At 46.7% G+C, this 18,726-nt stretch overlaps 6 protein-coding genes across 6 annotated transcripts; 2 read left to right on the plus strand and 4 right to left on the minus strand.

Annotated features, from left to right (window-relative positions):
• The first annotated feature begins 1,206 nt into the window (after positions 1-1,206).
• Positions 1,207-5,434, plus strand: SPPG_00363 (uncharacterized protein). The gene is made up of 10 exons (XM_016748692.1): positions 1,207-2,199; positions 2,275-2,370; positions 2,426-2,503; positions 2,565-2,669; positions 2,731-2,780; positions 2,839-2,884; positions 2,966-3,121; positions 3,196-3,397; positions 3,466-5,030; positions 5,102-5,434. The coding sequence occupies exons 1-10, from the start codon at positions 1,264-1,266 to the stop codon at positions 5,222-5,224; spliced, it is 3,357 nt and encodes a 1,118-aa protein (XP_016612686.1). The 5' UTR covers positions 1,207-1,263; the 3' UTR covers positions 5,225-5,434.
• SPPG_00364 (uncharacterized protein) lies at positions 5,295-6,837 on the minus strand. Its single transcript, XM_016748693.1, has 3 exons — positions 6,482-6,837; positions 6,201-6,418; positions 5,295-6,136 (listed from the first exon to the last, which is right to left on the minus strand). The coding sequence occupies exons 1-3, from the start codon at positions 6,778-6,780 to the stop codon at positions 5,424-5,426; spliced, it is 1,230 nt and encodes a 409-aa protein (XP_016612687.1). The 5' UTR covers positions 6,781-6,837; the 3' UTR covers positions 5,295-5,423.
• Positions 6,838-6,981: 144 nt separating this feature from the next.
• SPPG_00365 (uncharacterized protein) lies at positions 6,982-8,474 on the minus strand (the record flags this gene model as incomplete). Its single annotated transcript, XM_016748694.1, has 5 exons — positions 6,982-7,428; positions 7,492-7,882; positions 7,941-8,111; positions 8,211-8,261; positions 8,327-8,474. 5 exons carry the CDS (start codon positions 8,472-8,474, stop codon positions 7,152-7,154), a joined length of 1,038 nt encoding a protein of 345 aa, XP_016612688.1. The 3' UTR covers positions 6,982-7,151.
• A 386-nt stretch (positions 8,475-8,860) lies between these two features.
• On the minus strand, positions 8,861-12,841 carry SPPG_00366 (PAS domain S-box protein). Its single transcript, XM_016748695.1, has 12 exons — positions 12,651-12,841; positions 12,232-12,550; positions 11,682-12,173; positions 11,564-11,621; positions 11,386-11,465; positions 11,200-11,320; positions 11,094-11,139; positions 10,871-11,032; positions 10,764-10,792; positions 10,571-10,700; positions 9,677-10,498; positions 8,861-9,591 (listed from the first exon to the last, which is right to left on the minus strand). Exons 1-12 carry the CDS (start codon positions 12,750-12,752, stop codon positions 9,139-9,141), a joined length of 2,814 nt encoding a protein of 937 aa, XP_016612689.1. The 5' UTR covers positions 12,753-12,841; the 3' UTR covers positions 8,861-9,138.
• A 1,441-nt stretch (positions 12,842-14,282) lies between these two features.
• On the plus strand, positions 14,283-15,174 carry SPPG_00367 (uncharacterized protein). Its single transcript, XM_016748696.1, has 3 exons — positions 14,283-14,557; positions 14,632-14,919; positions 14,998-15,174. Exons 1-3 carry the CDS (start codon positions 14,462-14,464, stop codon positions 15,088-15,090), a joined length of 477 nt encoding a protein of 158 aa, XP_016612690.1. The 5' UTR covers positions 14,283-14,461; the 3' UTR covers positions 15,091-15,174.
• A 23-nt stretch (positions 15,175-15,197) lies between these two features.
• On the minus strand, positions 15,198-16,837 carry SPPG_00368 (uncharacterized protein). The gene is made up of 4 exons (XM_016748697.1): positions 16,496-16,837; positions 16,341-16,433; positions 16,194-16,263; positions 15,198-16,128 (listed from the first exon to the last, which is right to left on the minus strand). Exons 1-4 carry the CDS (start codon positions 16,827-16,829, stop codon positions 15,720-15,722), a joined length of 906 nt encoding a protein of 301 aa, XP_016612691.1. The 5' UTR covers positions 16,830-16,837; the 3' UTR covers positions 15,198-15,719.
• Positions 16,838-18,726: the final 1,889 nt, after the last annotated feature.

An 18,726-nucleotide genomic window follows, 5' to 3' on the forward strand; every position in this document is an offset into this window, starting at 1 on the left:
ACACACACTGGATTTCCTGTAGTTAATAAGAATAGGGTATCTCCTGCTAGGAGCAAAGCATATTGTAGTCCCTTATGTTTGTGTCTGGTTGTTCTGGTTGATCTTCGTTCATTGTCACATCTTGGTACATCAATATGTAAGTTTTGCCCGTTCATGAGGTTTAGTGAGATGCATCTCGGTATCGGTGAAAAGGGAAACATCATGACGATCCACTCCTGGTAGGTCTATACTCTCGCTTTTAGTGAAAAGCCAATTTGACATTTACATGGAGATATTTTGGCTGACAGCGATGCATTTACATCCGTGTTCTTCTCTCCTTCTTCTTTTAGGATTCTGTCTGGCTCTCTCTCTCGATGCAAATCTCAAACCTCAGTCTTCGAGGACCACAAAAGTGGTCAAGTGCATGTGCAAAGATTCCGAAAGCCTCTTATGCATATGGCAGACATTCAACTGTTGGTGATAAGCAGTTCACAGGTACGGACCTTAATATCACAAAATTTGGTTGATATACCATTGTTGTCTGGAGCTACCACTGCCTAGAGCTTACCGTCAACGAATTGCTGAACTCTGACATAATCTTGAAATACCGATACTATAACGACAGTTGCAACAGATACATCGATATTCCCTGTTGCCCGCAGGGATGGATAATGCTACCGGGCCCCACGATTTGCAGCGGTACACTGGGGGAATCCTTCTTATATGCTCTGTCAGTTCCCCTTTTTCTGCAGAAACCCTTCATTTACCTTACTGCTGATAGTGGAGCACATCTTCCTTCAATTCAGCTTCTATTGCCTGGACGGCATTTTCTACAGGCTAGAGTTTCTATGTATTGGCATCTCAAGTGCAGTTTGATTGATCTGAATACCAGTTCAAAAGCACCGGAATACTTTTCTTTTCGCTGGAAGCAACTGTAATGAACAGTCTTTATTTTCTAACATTTGCCGGATTTGCGGGTTGCAATGCTATTTGGATAGTTTCTTGCACATTCGTTCTCGTCAAAGTATACCCCTATGACGACTCCTCCACTATTCAAATCAGAAATGAGATACTTCCCGGAGAAGTTGGTATCATCTGTATTTTTATACCCTGTTGAGGCCGCTAATGTCTACTTTCGTTCCAAGACAAGCATCGACAAACATCGCGACGGGATTGATAACGTAAGCAGACGGACCACTTGTCGCTTTCCCTCAACCCGATTTCTATTCTTCCGTAACACTAGTCAATCCCCACATTTTTCCCCGCAAACGCACTGATACACCCATGTCACCAGCACGGCCTACACATCCCATAGACAGCACAGCATCCCAGCATAGCATATCCACTGAGAACGATCCCAACCGACGTCTGTCGTATGCTTCCACCTCCTCCACCAGCTCCATAATGCAACGCAATTCCAGACAAGTATCCGATCTGAATGTCGAAGGAGTCTCAGAGGGTGGGCCAAAATTTGCCAAAGCTCTATACGACTTTGCTGCGAATGAACGTGACGAGCTCATGTTGGAAGAGGAGGACATCGTCCAGCTTCTGAAAGGGGATGCGAAGGGAGGGTGGCTATTTGGATTGAAGAATGGTGTCTGGGGGTGGTTTCCTGCGAATTTTGTAAGAATTCTAACTGACGAAGAGGCTATTGCTGAGGGATTGTTGGATACAGCAGAATCGTCTACGGTTGAGCTATCAGACGCCGACTCAAGCAAAGCACAGTATATCCCACTAAAATCTGCCACCCCGTCATCTGTATCACACAATGAGGATGCTGGAGCCAACCTACCACCAGGCACCCGCAATTGGGCGGCTAAATACAAAACCATGCCGCGGTACTCTAAACGTGTCTCTGGAACAGGTTTAGATGAACTGGAAGCAGCAATCGGGACTCATATTCGGGAAGCCCTTGCCAGACCAAAAGCGGAGCCTGCCCCTGTTCTCGAAGAGGTTAGTTCGGACAAAAAGGAAGCTCGTCGAGCAGGGTCTTTTCGAAAGAAGGATATCAAATCTGGAAGCACTGTTGAGCGAAGAGCAACAGTTTCAATTGTGGGTGTTCCGCATGTGACACGGCAGCGGTGGGTGGAGACGATGGGCGGAGTGGAAGAGGTTACAAAGATGGGATTGAGCAAAAAGGAAGTGCAAAGACAAGAAGTTATCCATGAGATTCAAGCGACTGAAAAGGATTATGTGGAAGATTTGGAAATCATCATTAACGTAAGATATAGCGTTGCTTTCTGTGTACGGGGGATAGGATACAGATGACATTTTTTCCTATTCTCTATGCTGCAGTTGTACATGAACCAAATCAAGAAGAACAAGCTGCTGCCACCTAAGGATATGGCGATTGTTTTTTCGAATGTGGAGCAATTGTTACCCGTCAACCAGGTACGGCCAACGATCTGCGTAAGTAATGCAGGGGTAACACTCAACATTGCTCTAGCAATTGATGAAATGGCTAGAAGATCGCACATCACAGCACCCTGTGGTGGAGCAGATTGGAGATATATTTATACGTGTGGTATGTTTTCACGCTCTGCTGATGCTTCTGTAGCATGCAAACCTCCAACATATTTGTGAAGAGCGACTTCCTGAAAATGTACACAATGTACTGCCGGAATCATCCTTTCGCACTAATGAAACTCCAAGCTGTTCGACAAAACAAATCAGTTGCCAAGTTTTTGGATGTATGTGATATTGGATACATCATGAATACCATTGCTTGGATCTCACATTTGCTGTCAATAGCAATGTGCCATGATGCCCGAAAGTCGCAATCTTAACTTGGCAAATTTCCTGTGAGTATGGGACGATACTTTATTCTGGACAGAAGAAAGATTAACAATTCTTTGGCAGCATCAAACCTGTTCAGCGGATTTGTAAATATCCGCTCCTCATTCGGGTACGAACAAGATAACTTGAGATTCGCTAATAGTAGCACTGAGATGATCCTTTCATGTTTTTGTCGGGATTGACACAACAGGAAGTAATGAAGAACACCGAACCGAGTCACCCCGATTTCCAAAATCTTGAGAAGGCTCTTCTAAAGATTGAAACCGTTGTGACAATTGTCAATGAGGGAGCTAGGCAAGCTGAGGCGGTGCAAAAAATGTTGGAACTTCAAGGCAGGTTCACAACCGTGAGTGCGAGTACTGTCGTCACATCCCAGTTTGGGCTATTGAATGGGCACATCATGACACCATGCTGGCATAGAAAATGAACATTGTAGCGCCCTGGCGTCAACTTTTGAGATCAGCTTCCATGGACCTCGTCAAATCCAATAACGAACGAAAGCGTCGTGAGATATTCTTGTTCAATGATATGCTACTTTTAGCCAAATCCCTCGGAGATGACCAAAGGCTCAAGCTAGTGGATATGGTTCCCTTTGACATGATTCTGATCAATATCCCTTCAGGTGGGAAAGCCTAGCACTTTATTATGTATAGCGTGTGCTGTTAAGAGTGTAACATCGTACTTTCGCAGTCGGAACGGACCATCTCATGGAAATTGTTCACATCAATACGGCAAGATATACCGTGGCATGCGACACTGCTGACACAAAGCAACTGTGGATTGACTCCCTCAAAGAAGCGACCAAAACTTGGATGGCCCAAAAGAACCGAGGAAGTCCTGGTGTTGCCAATCTCCCACCTCAAACAAACTCAGGCGATACAATGGGAGGTTCCGGAACGTCGCTCTCTCATGAAGCATTGCCTCAAATGGACGCAATTGCCGAGGCATCGGCAAAGCTGGTTCAACCAACGGTCGATGAATCTAGTTTGGCTGATGCAGCATTAGTTGAAGATGAGGTCGTCGTAAAAGACGATGTATCTGATGAGCAAGCAGCGCCTCCTGCACAAGCACTGAAATCGTTTCAGAATCAAAGTAGAGTGACCATAAGCGCTTTACGTACCGTAACCAGCGGTTTGCGGCACGTAGAGTCCAAGGTCAAAAGCAATGAGAATATTGCAGAGAACGATGGCTCTAGCTTGACAGGAAGGGTTGCGTCAAATGAGCAGTTGGATAGCACAAAGAAGAAAAGCACCTCCAAAGAGACGCTTATGGTTCTCCCACCTCTGCCCAAAAAGGTTTCGCCAGGTGCCCCAGAAAGCGCTGTAAAGTCGGAACCAGTCGCATCAAGCCGAACTTCTACTGGGATAAATCATGCGCCGCGCAATGTTTCCGTCCGTTTTGCATCGAATCCCTTTATAGTGCAAGATCAAACAGCGGATCAGGTCCCTCGCCAGCGATCAGCAACCGCGGAACCTCCAGGGGCGGGGACTGTTTCTAGTGCAAATGTGGCCAAAACCAACGACCAAAGCGATGCTGGCAAAGCCGATGCACCCGGGCGACGAGCTAGCCACTTGGGCGTTTCACTTGCGGGTCGCGATGCTCATCCCACCCAGCCGCCACCAAAACTCCCACAGACTCTCTCTGGTGCTCCACATCCCTCCGCCAACATAGAAGCAGGTCCTGAAAAGAAAACATCACAATCCGTGGCCTCAGATCGAAAAACTTCAATCACAGAGGAGAAAGCAACATCAGGACCTCAGTCTAAATCGGCCAGCAGCAGCAGTATATCCTCCCTTCAGGAAGAGGTTGGCACTATCAAAACTGTCCAGCGCCAAGCGCAGCCACTTAACCGCGCAAAATCCGGCACCATTTTCAACAAACCCGTTCGGAAGGCAACAATAGTCGACGTAATCCGACAGCAGACTTCCGCAGCCAGCCGATCCGCAACCGGGAAGGATTACGTGTATCTCATCGACGTCTTCCACGTTGGAGTATCCGACGATCAGCACATGACCATTCGGCATACATATGACGATTTCTTTGATTTCCACATGCAACTCATTGGCCATTTCCCTGAAGAAGCGGGAGTAAGGGTTGGGCTGATGCAAAAGGATTCAACCGGTGAATTAGAATCCATGCCCGGAGCTTGGTCGGAAGGTCCCAGAAGAATCATACCCGAGCTGCCAGGACAAATGATGTTCGTGAGTGAGGCAGCTGCGAAAGGAAGAATGGCTCAACTGCAGGATTATATCCAGGTATGTTGTCTTTAAAGAGCTTGCGATATTCGTCTTCAGCCCATAGTGACAACCACGCTGCACGACGATAGTGTATCCTTGCCCTTCCTTCGAAGATCTCGAGATCACCTGTTACGATGAACTTTTTCCGTAACGATGGCAAGCACGTTATTGCACTAATCTCGTCAACTGACGCGAATGAAACTTCACGGTAGCATGTATAAAACAAGCAGAGGGGAGAACTAGTGATTGTAGGTTTAGGAAACAATAGTCAATGGTTATTGTGGTGGTTTTTGCGGTACATGTTCAGGGGGTGTACGAGGTTGATCGCAGTGAGGATGACCGTTGCAATACCCAACCGATATATATTTATATGTCAACACGAAAACAACCAAACGGCATCTAATGATCTACTTATATAACACAGTATTCTTCCTCATGGCCTATTTGTGTGTCGGAAACAACATCGTCCCATAACAGCTCAAATTCTGGTGTTGATGGGAATGAACGTGACATACCAGGGAGAATGGCCACCCGTGTATGAACGCTGGTAAAAGGATCCGTACTTTCCCTGGATGGCGTTGGTGTAAATGGCGGCGCTTCGAAGAGTGTCGTCGAAACATCGGGATAGGTTATCGGTACAGCTGCGACAAAGTTTGGGTCGGCTGCAGTCGTAGGAGATTCAGGTACAGCTGATTCCTCGTCCGCTATGGATAGAATATCATGCTCAGAACGATCTTCCTGTGTGCCGTCAGAATGCCCATCCTTCTCCGATACATGCTCCATGACACTTGCATAGTCATATACCGGATCAAAAACTTCATCCAGCAAAACCCGAAGAACTCTCCACTTTGCGCCTTCGACACTTCTTCTAATGCATTCAACCTCCCCTTTCAAGTCAACTCCGTATTTGAGCAACAGCCGCAGTACATCGTCGTGACCGGCGGCACATGCTTCGAGAGCTGCTGAAGTAAGAATCGACTGTGGTGCTGGTGGAAGATTAGCGAGGAGAACAGTGAGGAGGGACATGTTGTGCATGCGAGACGCCCAGGCCAATGGATTGAAGGGCGCGGAAGCTAGGCGGGCTCCGCTGGCTAATAGATAGGAGGTTATCGATGGGTTTTCAGCTGAAAAGTACTGTAAAATCAGTATAAACAACCTCCCAGGCAAGCCGTCCAAAATTTTACTTACCGACAACAGCAACAAAAACAGCACAATTGTCCGCGGCCTGAACATCCGCTCCGGCTTCCACCAGTGCCTTCACTACACTCTCGTGTCCGTGAGCGCATGCGGCAGTAAGAGGCGTCAACCGCAAGTTCTTTAAACAAGCTGCAGGGAGTCCGAGGGCATCCCAATGCCCAGCCCATGGGCGAGTTGCGTTGATTGGGGCTTTCTTTTCGAGTAAAAACCTAAAAAGTAAGATATTAGCATTAGTCCGTGACTCCTCTCCAATCTACTGAACCACATCTCACCTAACGGCTTTTACATCCCCGTCCCCACACGCATCTATTAGCAAATCTTCAAGACTCCCTTCTCGGCCAGGTAAAGGTATAGGAGATCCGCCCGTGCTCGCCAGAGGCCGCTTTTCTGTATGCTCCTCTACTGCGATCTTGTATCCGTTTTTTCCCTGACCTGGTTCCTCATGCAGCGCAATGGACGTCATCGAAGAAGACCGAGGTGTTATGAGAGGCCTACGCTTATCAGAGTCCGTGATGGACTTGCACGGTCGATGAGACCAGGAAAAGAAGTTGTATGATGACAAGGCCAGCATGGTTTCTCTCTAAAAAGGACAATGTCCTGCCAAATATAAACCTTTCGACGAGGTCCCAGTGCCATTTTATGGCCCTTGGAAACGGGCAAAGTCCGCATGACGTCCCTGCTTACGTCACGGCGCGAGGCCCCAAGAGATACGGGGTGGACAGAGCATCTGTGGAGATTTGGTACCAACGGAGCAGGAAAAGGTCCTTCAGGCGCTTTTCAGGGTATGTTTTTTAGAAGGATACGGTATAGCTAATTCCTACTTTCGCATATTTCAATACATGTTATGTCGAGATATTCAAGCTACTGCTACTGCCACATTTTTGCATTTTAATGAGATTTTGAAGCATTTGCTGCAACTTAACATCGCATGAACAGTTGACTTTAGTAGACCTGTTGCACCAAGATCGCATACGGCCGGATATCTTTGGGTTTGACGGTAACGGCGTTATAATTAAGCTGGCAGCAGCTCGGATGGACCCTGTTTTGGAGGACGACTCGCCAAGTGCGACCTCCGCTAACAAAAAACCCCTTTTGAGAATAACTGTGCGTCACGGCGATGTCCATCGTGGACCACACCCATCCGTCATGGCTGGCGCGGTAGCCTTTTTGAACGATGCTCGCAATGTTGGTGTATGATGTCCCATGGTAAGTCACGATCCTAGAGAGAGAATACCAATCAGATATGGGATATTTCAAAGATGGGGGTGCTGTTGTTGTTTACCATTCCCCTTCGCTGGACTCATTCCTTGGACCGGGGGCTCCAAGCCACATGTCATCTTCATATTTGCCCTTCACTTTTAATCCAAATCGTAGCCAACCAGTGGGCCGAACATAGCAATGTCCACCCCGCAAGCCCACAATTTGGTTATCTCCACACTTAGAGTAATCACGATCCCAGCCCGGCTCCAGGTACTTAGCTGGCGGGAAGAAACTCAAAAACTGTGCAGAATCAGGTAGGAGAGTGAGCCGCGCCTCATGGTATAAGCTATATGTGGAGAGGGTGTGGTGATCTTCAAGTTCTGTACGTTCGAAGGCGATGCGTGGCCAGGTGTTAGACTTGGTGGTATTTTTAAGCACTTCTTTGAGCCTCCGGACTTTGGCATCTCTCCTCACTAAGTGTCTTCTTCGTTATTCAGCAGTTAGGGGATAGAATAAAGACAGCATACACACCTTTGACGAGGATTGGCTTCGATTTCGGATCGGATTGAAAGTGGATATGAACCATCTCAATCATAACCTCAGCTCTTGATTTGGTTGACTTAATAGACTTGACAGAACTGGTAGATTTAGTGGACTTGATTGAGCTGGTAGATTTAATGGACTTGATTGAACTGGTAGAGGCTTTCTCGGTGTGAGAGGGGCCCAACATTCAAAATGGCAACCAATTAGCAGTGCAACACATATTAGAAAGTGCAGTAGGTTCGGGGAAGCACTACTCACCGTCCTCCACAGTTATAACAACAATAGTATCAATGTCCGTTGCCTCTTGGTCTATGACAGTCGCAGAAATTGAGAAGCCACAAAAATGGGCACACAAGTTGAATAAGCGCACGTACCAGCTTCCGCACCAGTTTCTCTACCGGCTTCCGTACCGTCTTCTGCCAACTGGTGAGGCCCTGAATCGGACTTCTCAACAGTTTTACAAAAAGGGCGGAAGATAGGAAGCAGGCACTCTCGCAGGAGCCTATGGCATAGCTTGAACATTTTGCAAAGAAGGTAGTCTTCACTGTAGTATTTTGTACCTGCTGAAATCACCGGCGATATAAAGCAACAGTAAATGTTATGAACATCTGATGGAAGCTTTAACATGATAGAATGATGATTTGTCGTTTCTTCATGCCAACTCATCCTATCAAGCCACCGTCTTGACCGGGACCCCCTTTTACAACGAAGATTGATATGTATGTCTGTTGGATAGCGGGGGTTGAGATTCCTTAGCGCGGCTTTTGCACCTTGTTGTCATATAGCATCACCTTTTGAAGGCAGAACGTGGCCTGAATTGCTTTATTATAAACAAAAGGTCAGCCGGATCAGGAATCCTAACCCCCAGTATTTGACCATCACGACCATAAACGAAATGGAACTTTGAATTACCACGGAGAAAGCTTACACTTTTTTGCAGAAACAATTCGAGAACGTAATACTATAAACATGAAGATAATAAAATACGTACATAAAAAAAGTTTGCCAATGATTTGCAGAATAATCCCACGTTTCAGCCCCCAAAAAGATCTAACCGACGTCGTCTACCCTCTCAAGTGCATCGGATTTCCCCATCACACAATTTCTTCCTGAGCATCCGCCAATACATAAAAGATTAAGCCGTTGGTCCAATTCGCAGGGTGATGTATCCCACACTTTCCGATCTTTATGCAGTTGCATCTGTTGGGAAACCACGGTATGGCGCCAAGTCCTCTGTAGATTCCTTCGTCTCGTCAACAGCGTCGAATCTATTATTCTGCTGCAACTCCAAAACATTCCCTCCAAAGGCCTCTAAAGCCCAAGCCAGCGTTTCAATCTTGAACGGTTTCCCAATGTGCCCATCCATCCCTGCAGCAAGGCATTGATCGCGATCTGACGCCATGGCATTGGCTGTCAGGGCGATGATAGCCGGACCGCCATCCGCAATACCTCCGCGTTCCTTTCTAATTACTCTCGTAGCTTCTATACCGCTCATTCTAGGCATTTGTACATCCATCAGAATGACGTGGTAAGGTGTTCGGCGCGACATTTCTACCGCTTCGACCCCGTTGTTGGCAATATCGATGGCAGAGTTATATCCCAGTTGCGCAAGTAAGCGTATTGATACTTTTTGATTGATCTTTGTGGTTGTTGCGTTACAGAGATGTGCATTCAAGTACGTCAGCTGTCTGCACGCATTGAACTCTCCCAAATATGACACCTACCAGGTTATCCTCAGCCAGCAGTATCTTAACTGGCACTTTGTCTGCGATTCGTTTCCATTCCTCCTTCCGCCGTCCGTCTTTCTCATGATCCCATGCGCCAAGTTCCGCTTCGAGCTCGCCTTCATAAACCGGAAATCGTATTCGAAACGAAAAAACACTACCCGCATCCTCGACACTCTCCACTCGTATTCCCTCCCCACCCGGGTCCATCAACTGCACTAACTGTTTTGATATTGCCAAGCCCAATCCAGTTCCACCATATTGTCGACTGGTTGAGGCGTCAACCTGAGAGAATGGTTGAAAGAGACGGCAGAGACGGGTTGCAGGGATGCCGATGCCAGTGTCGCGGACTTCAAAGTGTACCAAAGCGGTGAGCGACGTTGGCGAGGATGTGGGAGTGCGAGTAAGAAAGTGGGTTGGTCGGCGAGGTTTCTCCGGTTTTTCCCGTCTCTCGTCTATCTCTGGTATCTCTGGTTTCTCTGCATTTGTGTTGGTGTTCGGACTGCTTTTGTCCGTGAATGTGAAGCGTCGTTGTTCAAAATGTCGGCCAGAATCATCCACAGTCCACGCTCTTATTGATACTCCCCCCGACTTTGTAAATTTAACGGCATTTCCAACAAGGTTGATAAGAACCTGTCGAAGACGATTCCCATCACCAATAACGATGGAAGGTACGGCAGAGTCAACCACAGTTGTTAAACCTATTTGCTTTTCCTTCGCTTTTAAATTTAGTACGGAGACAGCGTTGGTGATACAGGTGCGTAGGTCGAACGGTCGATTTTCCAAACTCATTTTTCCTGCATCAATCTTTGAAAAGTCCAGCTGAAATTGATCAACGGGATTCATTGTCACTTTGAGTAGAGTAAGGTCACGTTGGAAAGAATTCATACTGACCACATCATTTACAATAAGTAACAATCCATCAGAGCATTCTCGTATCGATTTCAGCAAATCCCGCTGCTCAGCGTTAAGTTGAGTATCCCACAACACTTCACCTAGCCCGACAATACCATTCAACGGTGTCCTAATGCCCCGCGTAGTATGAGCACTGTAGTCCACCTACAAACTCTCACTAATGCATTCTCACCTAAATTCGTGTGAAATATTTGCGAGGAACTTTTCGCATGGTCAACATTAGCCACAAGTGCGATCGTATAACAAAAACATAACTCTTGCATGTCACGTAATACTCACTTCCGCCTTCAATTGTACAGCCAAATCCAACTCTCGGTTCTTTTCATCCAGTTGCCGATTTTTCTCGTCCAGCAACTGATTCTTTTCATCCAGCTGCTTCGTCTTCTGCTCTAGCGCGAATTCAACTGCTTTCCTGTCGCTCACATCTATATGTGCGCCAACCTGTCATACAATACAGAGTTTTATATAGATGGAACTCGGACGATCAAAGTTGTCTGCTTACCAACTTGGTGGGCTTTCCATCAGCATCACGAGCAAGAATCTTCCCCCTACACTAAGGATATGAGGATATGCTCCTTTACTAGCGTTGTACATTTGTGGTTACTGACCGGTTTAATAGCCATATGTAACTGCCACTCTTGGTCAAAAGTCGGCGCTCCATTTGAAAATTATCGAGCTGATGTTTGCCGCTCAGTATGTCCATCGTGACATTATTCATTCTTGATCGATCTATAGAGCAGTTCCAAAATTAATGTTTTGCCCCTCAAATACGAGGGAGGGACAAATAGACACACCAGCAGGATGCACAGCGTTCTGATACCCTTCTACGGTGCCGTATATTGCGCGGTACTCATCTTCATCGTAGCCAAGATACCTTTTGCAGGACCACAAATGTCCAGTAAGCCACGATTCCAAAACAGGACGGTAATCATTCCACCACCCCCACCACCAAGTGTGCAAAAAACACTGTACCTGGCAAGACGGTGGCTAAATCTGAAGTCATCATTTGGAATATCCCACTCCCAGACGCCTAGAGAGAGTCGCACATTAGTCTTGCAATGTGACTACCAAAAATGGCAGGAAAATGCACCATCTGTTGCAGCATCCATAATTGTCTCTAATCTCTTCTCGCTCTCTCGTAATGCTTCCATCGCCCTACGTTCTTCAGAGCAATCACGTAGCATCAACAAGTATGAGGAGCATCCATTCGTTGTTGAAGGACCCAAATAGACGGCGCGCACAACAAGTGTTGTGGTTCCTTCTGGCTTTCCATCTTGATTCCCCATATACAAATTCGGATACTCTTGTTCCCACTCCACCACCCTTCCTGTTCTCCGGGCTTCCTCGCAATGGCGCCCACAGTAATCTACGGCTTCGGTAGGACGACCCAAATCACTCCTAGCCCATTTTCCTAGAATGCGCGATGCCTCTACACCATAAATCTTCACCGCACCGCGATTAAGTTTCACGGCGCGATAATCATAATGCCAGGAACGAGTGCGGTCTTGAAATCCACTTGATTTACGTTCAGCATCTATCTCATCGTCGGACATTCGTCGCTTCATAACATCGATGATAGCCACTAATGCAACATGATGTTATTTTGATGAGATTCAGAGAAAAACACAGCCAAACCTTACTGTAGGAAGGATTATCCTCGAACGCTGTCCGATATGTCGAGAGCTCGGCTTCAATCTCACCCACGTGGCTTGTAAGAAGGGCAACCTTTCCTTCCTCAGTATACCGCCGCCCAGTTTCAAGTGCAATCGACAAAAGCAGAGTTGTAAATGCCAGGCCTAACGCATCTTCAGCAAGTAGGTTGAATTGATGGAACAGGACACCAACAGCAATGATAGGGACCAGCGACGGCAAACCAAGCAAAAACGCCGATAGGCGTGCAGACGAAGGGGATATGTATTCGAAGAGAAGGATGTGAAACATGCCTTTTTTCAAGGGCTGCTGATCAGAGGAGAAACGGCCGAATAAAATACAAAATAAGAAGGTAACACCCTAACGACAAAGTCACAAGCATCATGTCACTCAGCAGCGCAGGACTTACTTCAGTCGTTGAAAGAGAGGAGCGGGCGATATCGTCGTTGGAGTCCGCGGGACTTGGTAAATGGCTGCTTTCCCGAGGTACCTCCTCTACGTTCTCCCACATTCTGTGTACGACTCCCGTATACTTGCGTTAGTATGCCGACATGACTTGCTATGCCTTGCCGCATGGATTTTCCGACCCTTGGCCAGAACCTCCAAAACGTTCCTGTACCCTCGTCCACCCATCACTACGCAATGATTTCCACGCCTGAGTCACCCGTGTGTTTTTCATGGACCGATTCAAATCCGCCCATCGCGGCTGGTCGTCTCGAACTCTCGATCGCTCCTTCTTTGAGCTTTCTGGCTGGAGTTCCAAAGCAACTTGAATGGCAATGGGTCATTGGGAGGTTCTGCCTCTGCCTATTCATAACCTATTCACCAGGCACCAGCTGAGCATGTCCATAGGTTATCTTTGTGTCATTTGTGTCAAGTGCACGCACACGTTCAAACTAGTTATAGTACAAGGCGTTTGTAGAGCATGCAACTGTTGATTACCCGCTTCATGTCTTCCAAAACTCAATTAAACAATGTAGCAACGGATACCAAATGGTCAGATTCATAAAGTTTAGCTTAAAGGACCATCTTCGGTCGATGCCGATCATCGAGGATGATCGGTAAACCTGATCCGCACTCAAACACCGAAAGGGATCGACACCCGACAAACAAAGTCTACCAGTAGGGCCGCGATAGTTTTATGTGGGATTCACCATACTCCCAGCTCAATGCAATCGCGCGAAACTGGAACATGATGCCATTGTGTTTAGATCCTCTTTCAATATGGTGTTGCCCGGTCATACAAAAAGAAGTGGAATTGTCACTGTTGATACCCATGAGTTTCCTATCTTGCTACTATATGTGGTAGTCAGCGTTGGCTTTATGTGCTGGCAGCTAAAAGCGTTGCAGATCTACAGGTATCAGTTGCCACTAACCCCTCGTTTATTAATTGATATCCATGTCTTGCAAACGGTTAGGCATAAGGTGCGTGGACACTCGGTCTCGGGTACACTTGGCGAATGCATCTGGACCTTGTACGCTAGCCAAAGGAGTGAAGTCTGCTAGCTTGCCTTGCAGCATTAACTCTGACAATGGAAGTTGGGAGCCATTCTAAATGCCAGCAAGATAACTTCGTGCCTTCCAATTGAATCCAGAGTTGCCTTGCTCCTAGAAGCGTTCAGGTCACAACCTTTCATACGGACACATACTTTTAACCAGCCCGATGTAAAATACTAGAAGTTTTCGTTCTCAATCATCTCAGAGGAAGCCCCTCTTCAGACATTTGGGGACTAGCTCTTTCTCACAAATCTCAAATTATGCGCTCTACCTTTTGACACTTGTGGCCACAATGGCTTCAAGCATTGGAAAGGATTTCGAAAAGCACATGAAATGAGGTAAATATCCAGTCCTTTGCTGATCGATGACGCTGAGCATGAGGACTTTTCCAAAATGCCCATTCTGCGTGTTATAACAGCAGTTATTTTCAATATCCAATTTGAAATCTGAAAATGCGTTTGAGACGAATGCGATATCCATTATCTCCGTCCCTACAGGTCAGATGTCTTGATTTCGTGATGTGAAATTGTGCGATGGCGGGTCAAAGTGACACTGGAACCAGTCGGGTTGTAATTTGTCGAAATCGGCCTGCAAAAACACTTGGCATTTCGACAGCAATCATCAGTAGAAAACCTCATCGTCCCCCCCGCACCAACTGAGCCCCCTGTTATCGCACACTTCTTGTCGAGTCGTTACTTTTCTCATTTTAAAAAGCATCTCAAAATGGATCAAATCCAGCCGTACCTCCAGCAGTTTGATAACTACCTCGGAAAGTTCAGAACCTTGAACAGAATTGAAAAGGCTACAGGAGTGCCAAAGGTAGCGTTGGAGCACCGAAGCATCAGCACCTGGTCGTGAATATTAACCGCCATTTCTTGTGCAAACCCCGCTAGACCTACTTCACGTTGGCCGTTTACGCCCTTACTTCGATTTCCGTTTTCTTCAACATCTTTGCTGGTCTCACCACCAATCTTCTTGCTATCATCTACCCTACATACCGCGCATTTGAGGCATCCTACAAGGAGGATACGGCGGCATTGAAAGTCTGGGCGACCTACTTCTGGGCTATTGGCATCGTGAACATTGTGGAATTGGGCATTACTACCATCTTGGCGTGGTTCCCGTTCTACTACGTTGTCAAAGTTGTGTTTGTCTTTTGGCTCTTCCTGCCTCAGTACTTTGTAAGTTGCTGTAGAGGAATGTGACTTTTCTGCATTTCCTTAACTGACCATCTCTTTACCTGCGTTCTTATCGCATAGGGAGCAAAACTTATCCATGACGCGGTTTTGCCTCAGTTGACTCCTTTCTTCAAGCGTGCTGAGGCCGAGCAGGCTCAAACCAAACTCGAGTAACTAGTAGATAATTCATAGTATAGGGTAACTGGTACATAATGATACAAATAACGGGCCCACTTAAATGGTTCCATATACCTCCGATTTCATTCCCCCCCCCCCCCCCCCCCCAATATTTGATAGGTTATGACATGGTTGATATCGCGCCAACAACACAAGTATTTAAGAGGACGTGTTGGCATCTCGAGCTCTAGATAATAACTCCTCACCGATATCTCCTATGACACATGCCGCCAGTAATATATTATGCATGGTGAAATCTGCATCGTATAGAGACTGCGCACTTCGACTAGTAATAGGACGACCATCTTCGATGGTGGACTATGACGCTCCTGAAGCCGATATCATGCTGCCCCACCTGCAGTCAGGTCCGTACCAATTATCCTCTCTGCGCCATAGTCCAACGCATGTCTTCCTCGGTGGGTCTCAAACTCCCTTGTGACCAGTCACCACGGCGCCCCTGTTCCAAGTCATGCACCAAGATGTGACAATTGATAATTTCTCGGGGAGCGTGGGGTTCGATGCCCAAAACCCGTAGGCACATTATGGTCGTGCACGATGCGCGCAAGCGACATTTCAAGTCATTAAATACATAAGCGTCTGCGTACCCTCTGAACACCCCCCTTGCATTATGAATTCCGAGGAATCGTATTGCCAAACTTATCAAATTTCTCGTCGTCGTCCTCCTCCTCCTGCTCGTCCTCTTCTTCGCTCTCGCTTGGCGGCATATCCCTCGGTATTATATTTCCAAAACGATCCACTTCAATGTCGTCCTCGTCCTCCTCTAGTTCGTCTTCCTCGCTTTGGGGCAAATCCCGCCGTATTGTATTACCAAATTTATCAACTTCAGGTTGATCCTCCTCTTCTTCCTCCTCTTCTTCATCGCTCGGTGGCATGTCCAATGATATTGAATTTCCTGTCTCATTCCTTTTTTCACGATGATCTTTGTACTCTTGATTGATCTGTTGGAGATACTCGTTTTGGGTTTCTACTACCTCAGCAGAGGATCTGCAGGATTTGTACTTCTCAAAAAGGGCGCTGTATGGATGACAAGGGTATATGACCACCAGAGTCGCATTCTTCATTGACGGCGTGTTACATACCCGTTGATTTCCCAGAAAGCATGACCCCATTTGAATTTGGAAAGAAGTGTATGACCATGCTCATCTAGGCCTACGAAAAATGGAGGGTTAGACTTTTCTTTTTTCCAAAAATACACTGATTTGATCTTATTTTCAGAATCTACTGACCTGTGATAAAAAAGCAGGCGGCAAGCGCTTCAACGCAGTTCAATTTAAATGGTTTACCATAATTGACGGGATTAGCCGCTACCAAATAAGGCACTGTAATCAAAACTATCATGAGTAATGAGCGACCGACCCGGAAGTTCCAGTATCTTACTGACGCAGTCGCTCATGAGGTGATCTGATCTTTTCAAATGGAACTTCCTCTATTCTCGCCCATGAACAGTCGACCACACACAATCCAGCCCCTTCAATAATACTTCTATCAGCAGGAGATACACTCTGCGTTCCCTTTGGACTCAGAACAATCCCTTTGAATCGTTGACCGATTTTAAGGGTGCGAATGAGGTGCAAACGGGCGAGCTTTCGACCGCTGCAGCGCTTCGGGTCGCAGTGATCAAAGTCCCACATTGCAAGGGGCACGGGTATGCGGGTACTTGATTCAGATACTTCATCATCCTGTGGCCGTCCTCTGTTACGAGAGTGTTTGCCCATTCTGATTGCTGAGTGGAACAAATTCAGGTCAGGGACCGACTGACTTTTAGATTCATAGTCACGTGGTAGCTGTGATTATGGAGCTGACATGTAGGAGTCATATCCATACGCTGCATTCTACATGCAACTCCTATCAATGTGTTCAACAGCAGATAGAGTGGAAGTATACGTGCAGGTTACGGCAGACCTGAAAAATACACAAGATGCAGTCTATCATCCTATGAAAGTGTACTTGAAATAAACCAGTGGTGTCTGGTGAATAGGTCGACGAGTTGTATTCCCTTGAGATATCTCAGCAACAACTGTTTAAACAGCTCATCCAAACCAAGCGTCGGAGTGCACTCACATGACTATGAGCCGCCCCTGCCCTAAACCAAAATCAAGAAACAAACCCTTTATCAGTTAACTGCATGGCCCACATCAAAGACTTGAGGAACCAGGCGGATGCCTGAACCATAGAAAGATTCGTTCCGCCACCAAAAAAGAACGGAACCACAGGGACAATAGTTCTTCAAGTACAAGTATAAAAGAGAAGACAGCTTTTAGGATTCTCCAGCACTTTATTACGCACGGAACGCCTAAAACCTGCTAAATTCCACCCATAAATTCGTTACATATACACGATGAAGTTCTTCCTTGCCCTCCTCGCTCTCGTCTTCTTTGTTCTTACTCACTGTATGAAGTCTTTACTGTCGTTTACTTTCCGAGCAACTCTTCATACTAACTTTATCCTCATCCCATGCTGCAGTGACAACTGTTAATGCCAAATGCACCATCAGTGCTTGTGAACTTCAGCCCCGGTGCGACTTAGGCAACAATGAGAAAACATGCGTAGATCAAAACGGGAAATCAACATTTACATGCACTGGGGTTACGAAAAGAGTGATGTGCTGCACCAATGACGAGTGCAGTAAGATGGACATCATTCCGTAAAATGGAGGACCGCATCATGTTGATAGCTCGCAGAAACAAGAGCTATCGATTGTAAATTATATAGAAAATGGGGCCAGCGAGTGCAATGCTATCGCATAAAATAAAATGTACACATGTATCTAGAACTTTATACAGCCAAATACAAATAGAAAACTAATGAAGATAAACAAATGATGGAGAGCACGTGAGTTTGTCACATGCGATCTGATTGGTCAACTTGTCAGTGCGATGGATGACTCACAGCCGATCTTTGATATTTGGGGCAGTCCCTTCCGTCTCCGGCTTTACTTTCTTGTTTATCATCTACCTATTGAAGCACAGGGAACTTGCTTTCCTGTAAGTTCGCAACTTTACCTTCAAAGCTTACTTTGACACCCGCATCCCCAACCGTGGCGGCTTTTCGTCTCGGTTGGAGTTGCCCCGCCTTCGGGTCGGTGTCGCCTCGGTCGTTCCAGATGACCGTCGCCGACAACGACCTCGGTGTTGTAGCGTCCTCCGCCTTGGTAGGTGAACAATCTGTAGCATTGGAATTGATGAAGAGATGGATAAATTCTATCAGCATCAACGACCGTTGGGAACTGCCCCCTTAGCTGACAGTTTTCATCGTTTGTCTCTTACTAGAGTGTCGAGGACCTCCACTGCGACGGGAGCCACAAAAGACGACGAAACAGACTCGTACGTCACCGTGCCCAAAAGCGCTATCGTAAAGCAAGCACCACCATACCCAGATCTAGCCCTCCTGCTGCTGAGGACAGCATGGCCTCTCTGTTGGACTTCCCCTCACTGCCGTCACTCAAGGCCCTCGACTCTACCATACTCTCAAGCATGGTCACCTCCGAAGCGTACAAGCATGCGCTTGTGTCTGTTCCGTTGGCCTCATCTGTGCCTTACGTAACAATCTGCCGTTCCATGAACCGCACACATCATTATAAGCCTGCCTCGATCATTCGAAGACGGATAGTCG

This window comes from Spizellomyces punctatus (assembly GCF_000182565.1).
Source record: "Spizellomyces punctatus DAOM BR117 chromosome Unknown supercont1.1, whole genome shotgun sequence".
In the NCBI taxonomy this organism is placed as follows: Eukaryota; Fungi; Chytridiomycota; class Chytridiomycetes; order Spizellomycetales; family Spizellomycetaceae; genus Spizellomyces; species Spizellomyces punctatus.

What these genes read in the sequence shown, in the direction of transcription:
- SPPG_00364 (XM_016748693.1), bottom strand. Translation starts at nt 6,780, where the DNA reads ATGCTGGCCTTGTCATCATACAACTTCTTTTCCTGGTCTCATCGACCG. An exon ending in GGGGATGTAAAAGCCGTTAG is followed by an intron (nt 6,419 to 6,481) that starts GTGAGATGTGGT and finishes CTTACTTTTTAG; the next exon opens with GTTTTTACTCGAAAAGAAAG. An exon ending in TGTTTTTGTTGCTGTTGTCG is followed by an intron (nt 6,137 to 6,200) that starts GTAAGTAAAATT and finishes AGTACTTTTCAG; the next exon opens with CTGAAAACCCATCGATAACC.
- SPPG_00368 (XM_016748697.1), bottom strand. Translation starts at nt 16,829, where the DNA reads ATGGGCAAACACTCTCGTAACAGAGGACGGCCACAGGATGATGAAGTA. An exon ending in ATCACCTCATGAGCGACTGC is followed by an intron (nt 16,434 to 16,495) that starts GTCAGTAAGATA and finishes TTTTGATTACAG; the next exon opens with TGCCTTATTTGGTAGCGGCT. An exon ending in CGCCTGCTTTTTTATCACAG is followed by an intron (nt 16,264 to 16,340) that starts GTCAGTAGATTC and finishes CATTTTTCGTAG; the next exon opens with GCCTAGATGAGCATGGTCAT.
- SPPG_00363 (XM_016748692.1), top strand. Translation starts at nt 1,264, where the DNA reads ATGTCACCAGCACGGCCTACACATCCCATAGACAGCACAGCATCCCAG. An exon ending in AATATCCGCTCCTCATTCGG is followed by an intron (nt 2,885 to 2,965) that starts GTACGAACAAGA and finishes TTGACACAACAG; the next exon opens with GAAGTAATGAAGAACACCGA. An exon ending in TCTGATCAATATCCCTTCAG is followed by an intron (nt 3,398 to 3,465) that starts GTGGGAAAGCCT and finishes GTACTTTCGCAG; the next exon opens with TCGGAACGGACCATCTCATG.
- SPPG_00366 (XM_016748695.1), bottom strand. Translation starts at nt 12,752, where the DNA reads ATGTGGGAGAACGTAGAGGAGGTACCTCGGGAAAGCAGCCATTTACCA. An exon ending in TATGGATGCTGCAACAGATG is followed by an intron (nt 11,622 to 11,681) that starts GTGCATTTTCCT and finishes GACTCTCTCTAG; the next exon opens with GCGTCTGGGAGTGGGATATT. An exon ending in TACATATGGCTATTAAACCG is followed by an intron (nt 11,140 to 11,199) that starts GTCAGTAACCAC and finishes TCCTTAGTGTAG; the next exon opens with GGGGAAGATTCTTGCTCGTG.
- SPPG_00367 (XM_016748696.1), top strand. Translation starts at nt 14,462, where the DNA reads ATGGATCAAATCCAGCCGTACCTCCAGCAGTTTGATAACTACCTCGGA. An exon ending in AGGCTACAGGAGTGCCAAAG is followed by an intron (nt 14,558 to 14,631) that starts GTAGCGTTGGAG and finishes AAACCCCGCTAG; the next exon opens with ACCTACTTCACGTTGGCCGT. An exon ending in TCTTCCTGCCTCAGTACTTT is followed by an intron (nt 14,920 to 14,997) that starts GTAAGTTGCTGT and finishes CTTATCGCATAG; the next exon opens with GGAGCAAAACTTATCCATGA.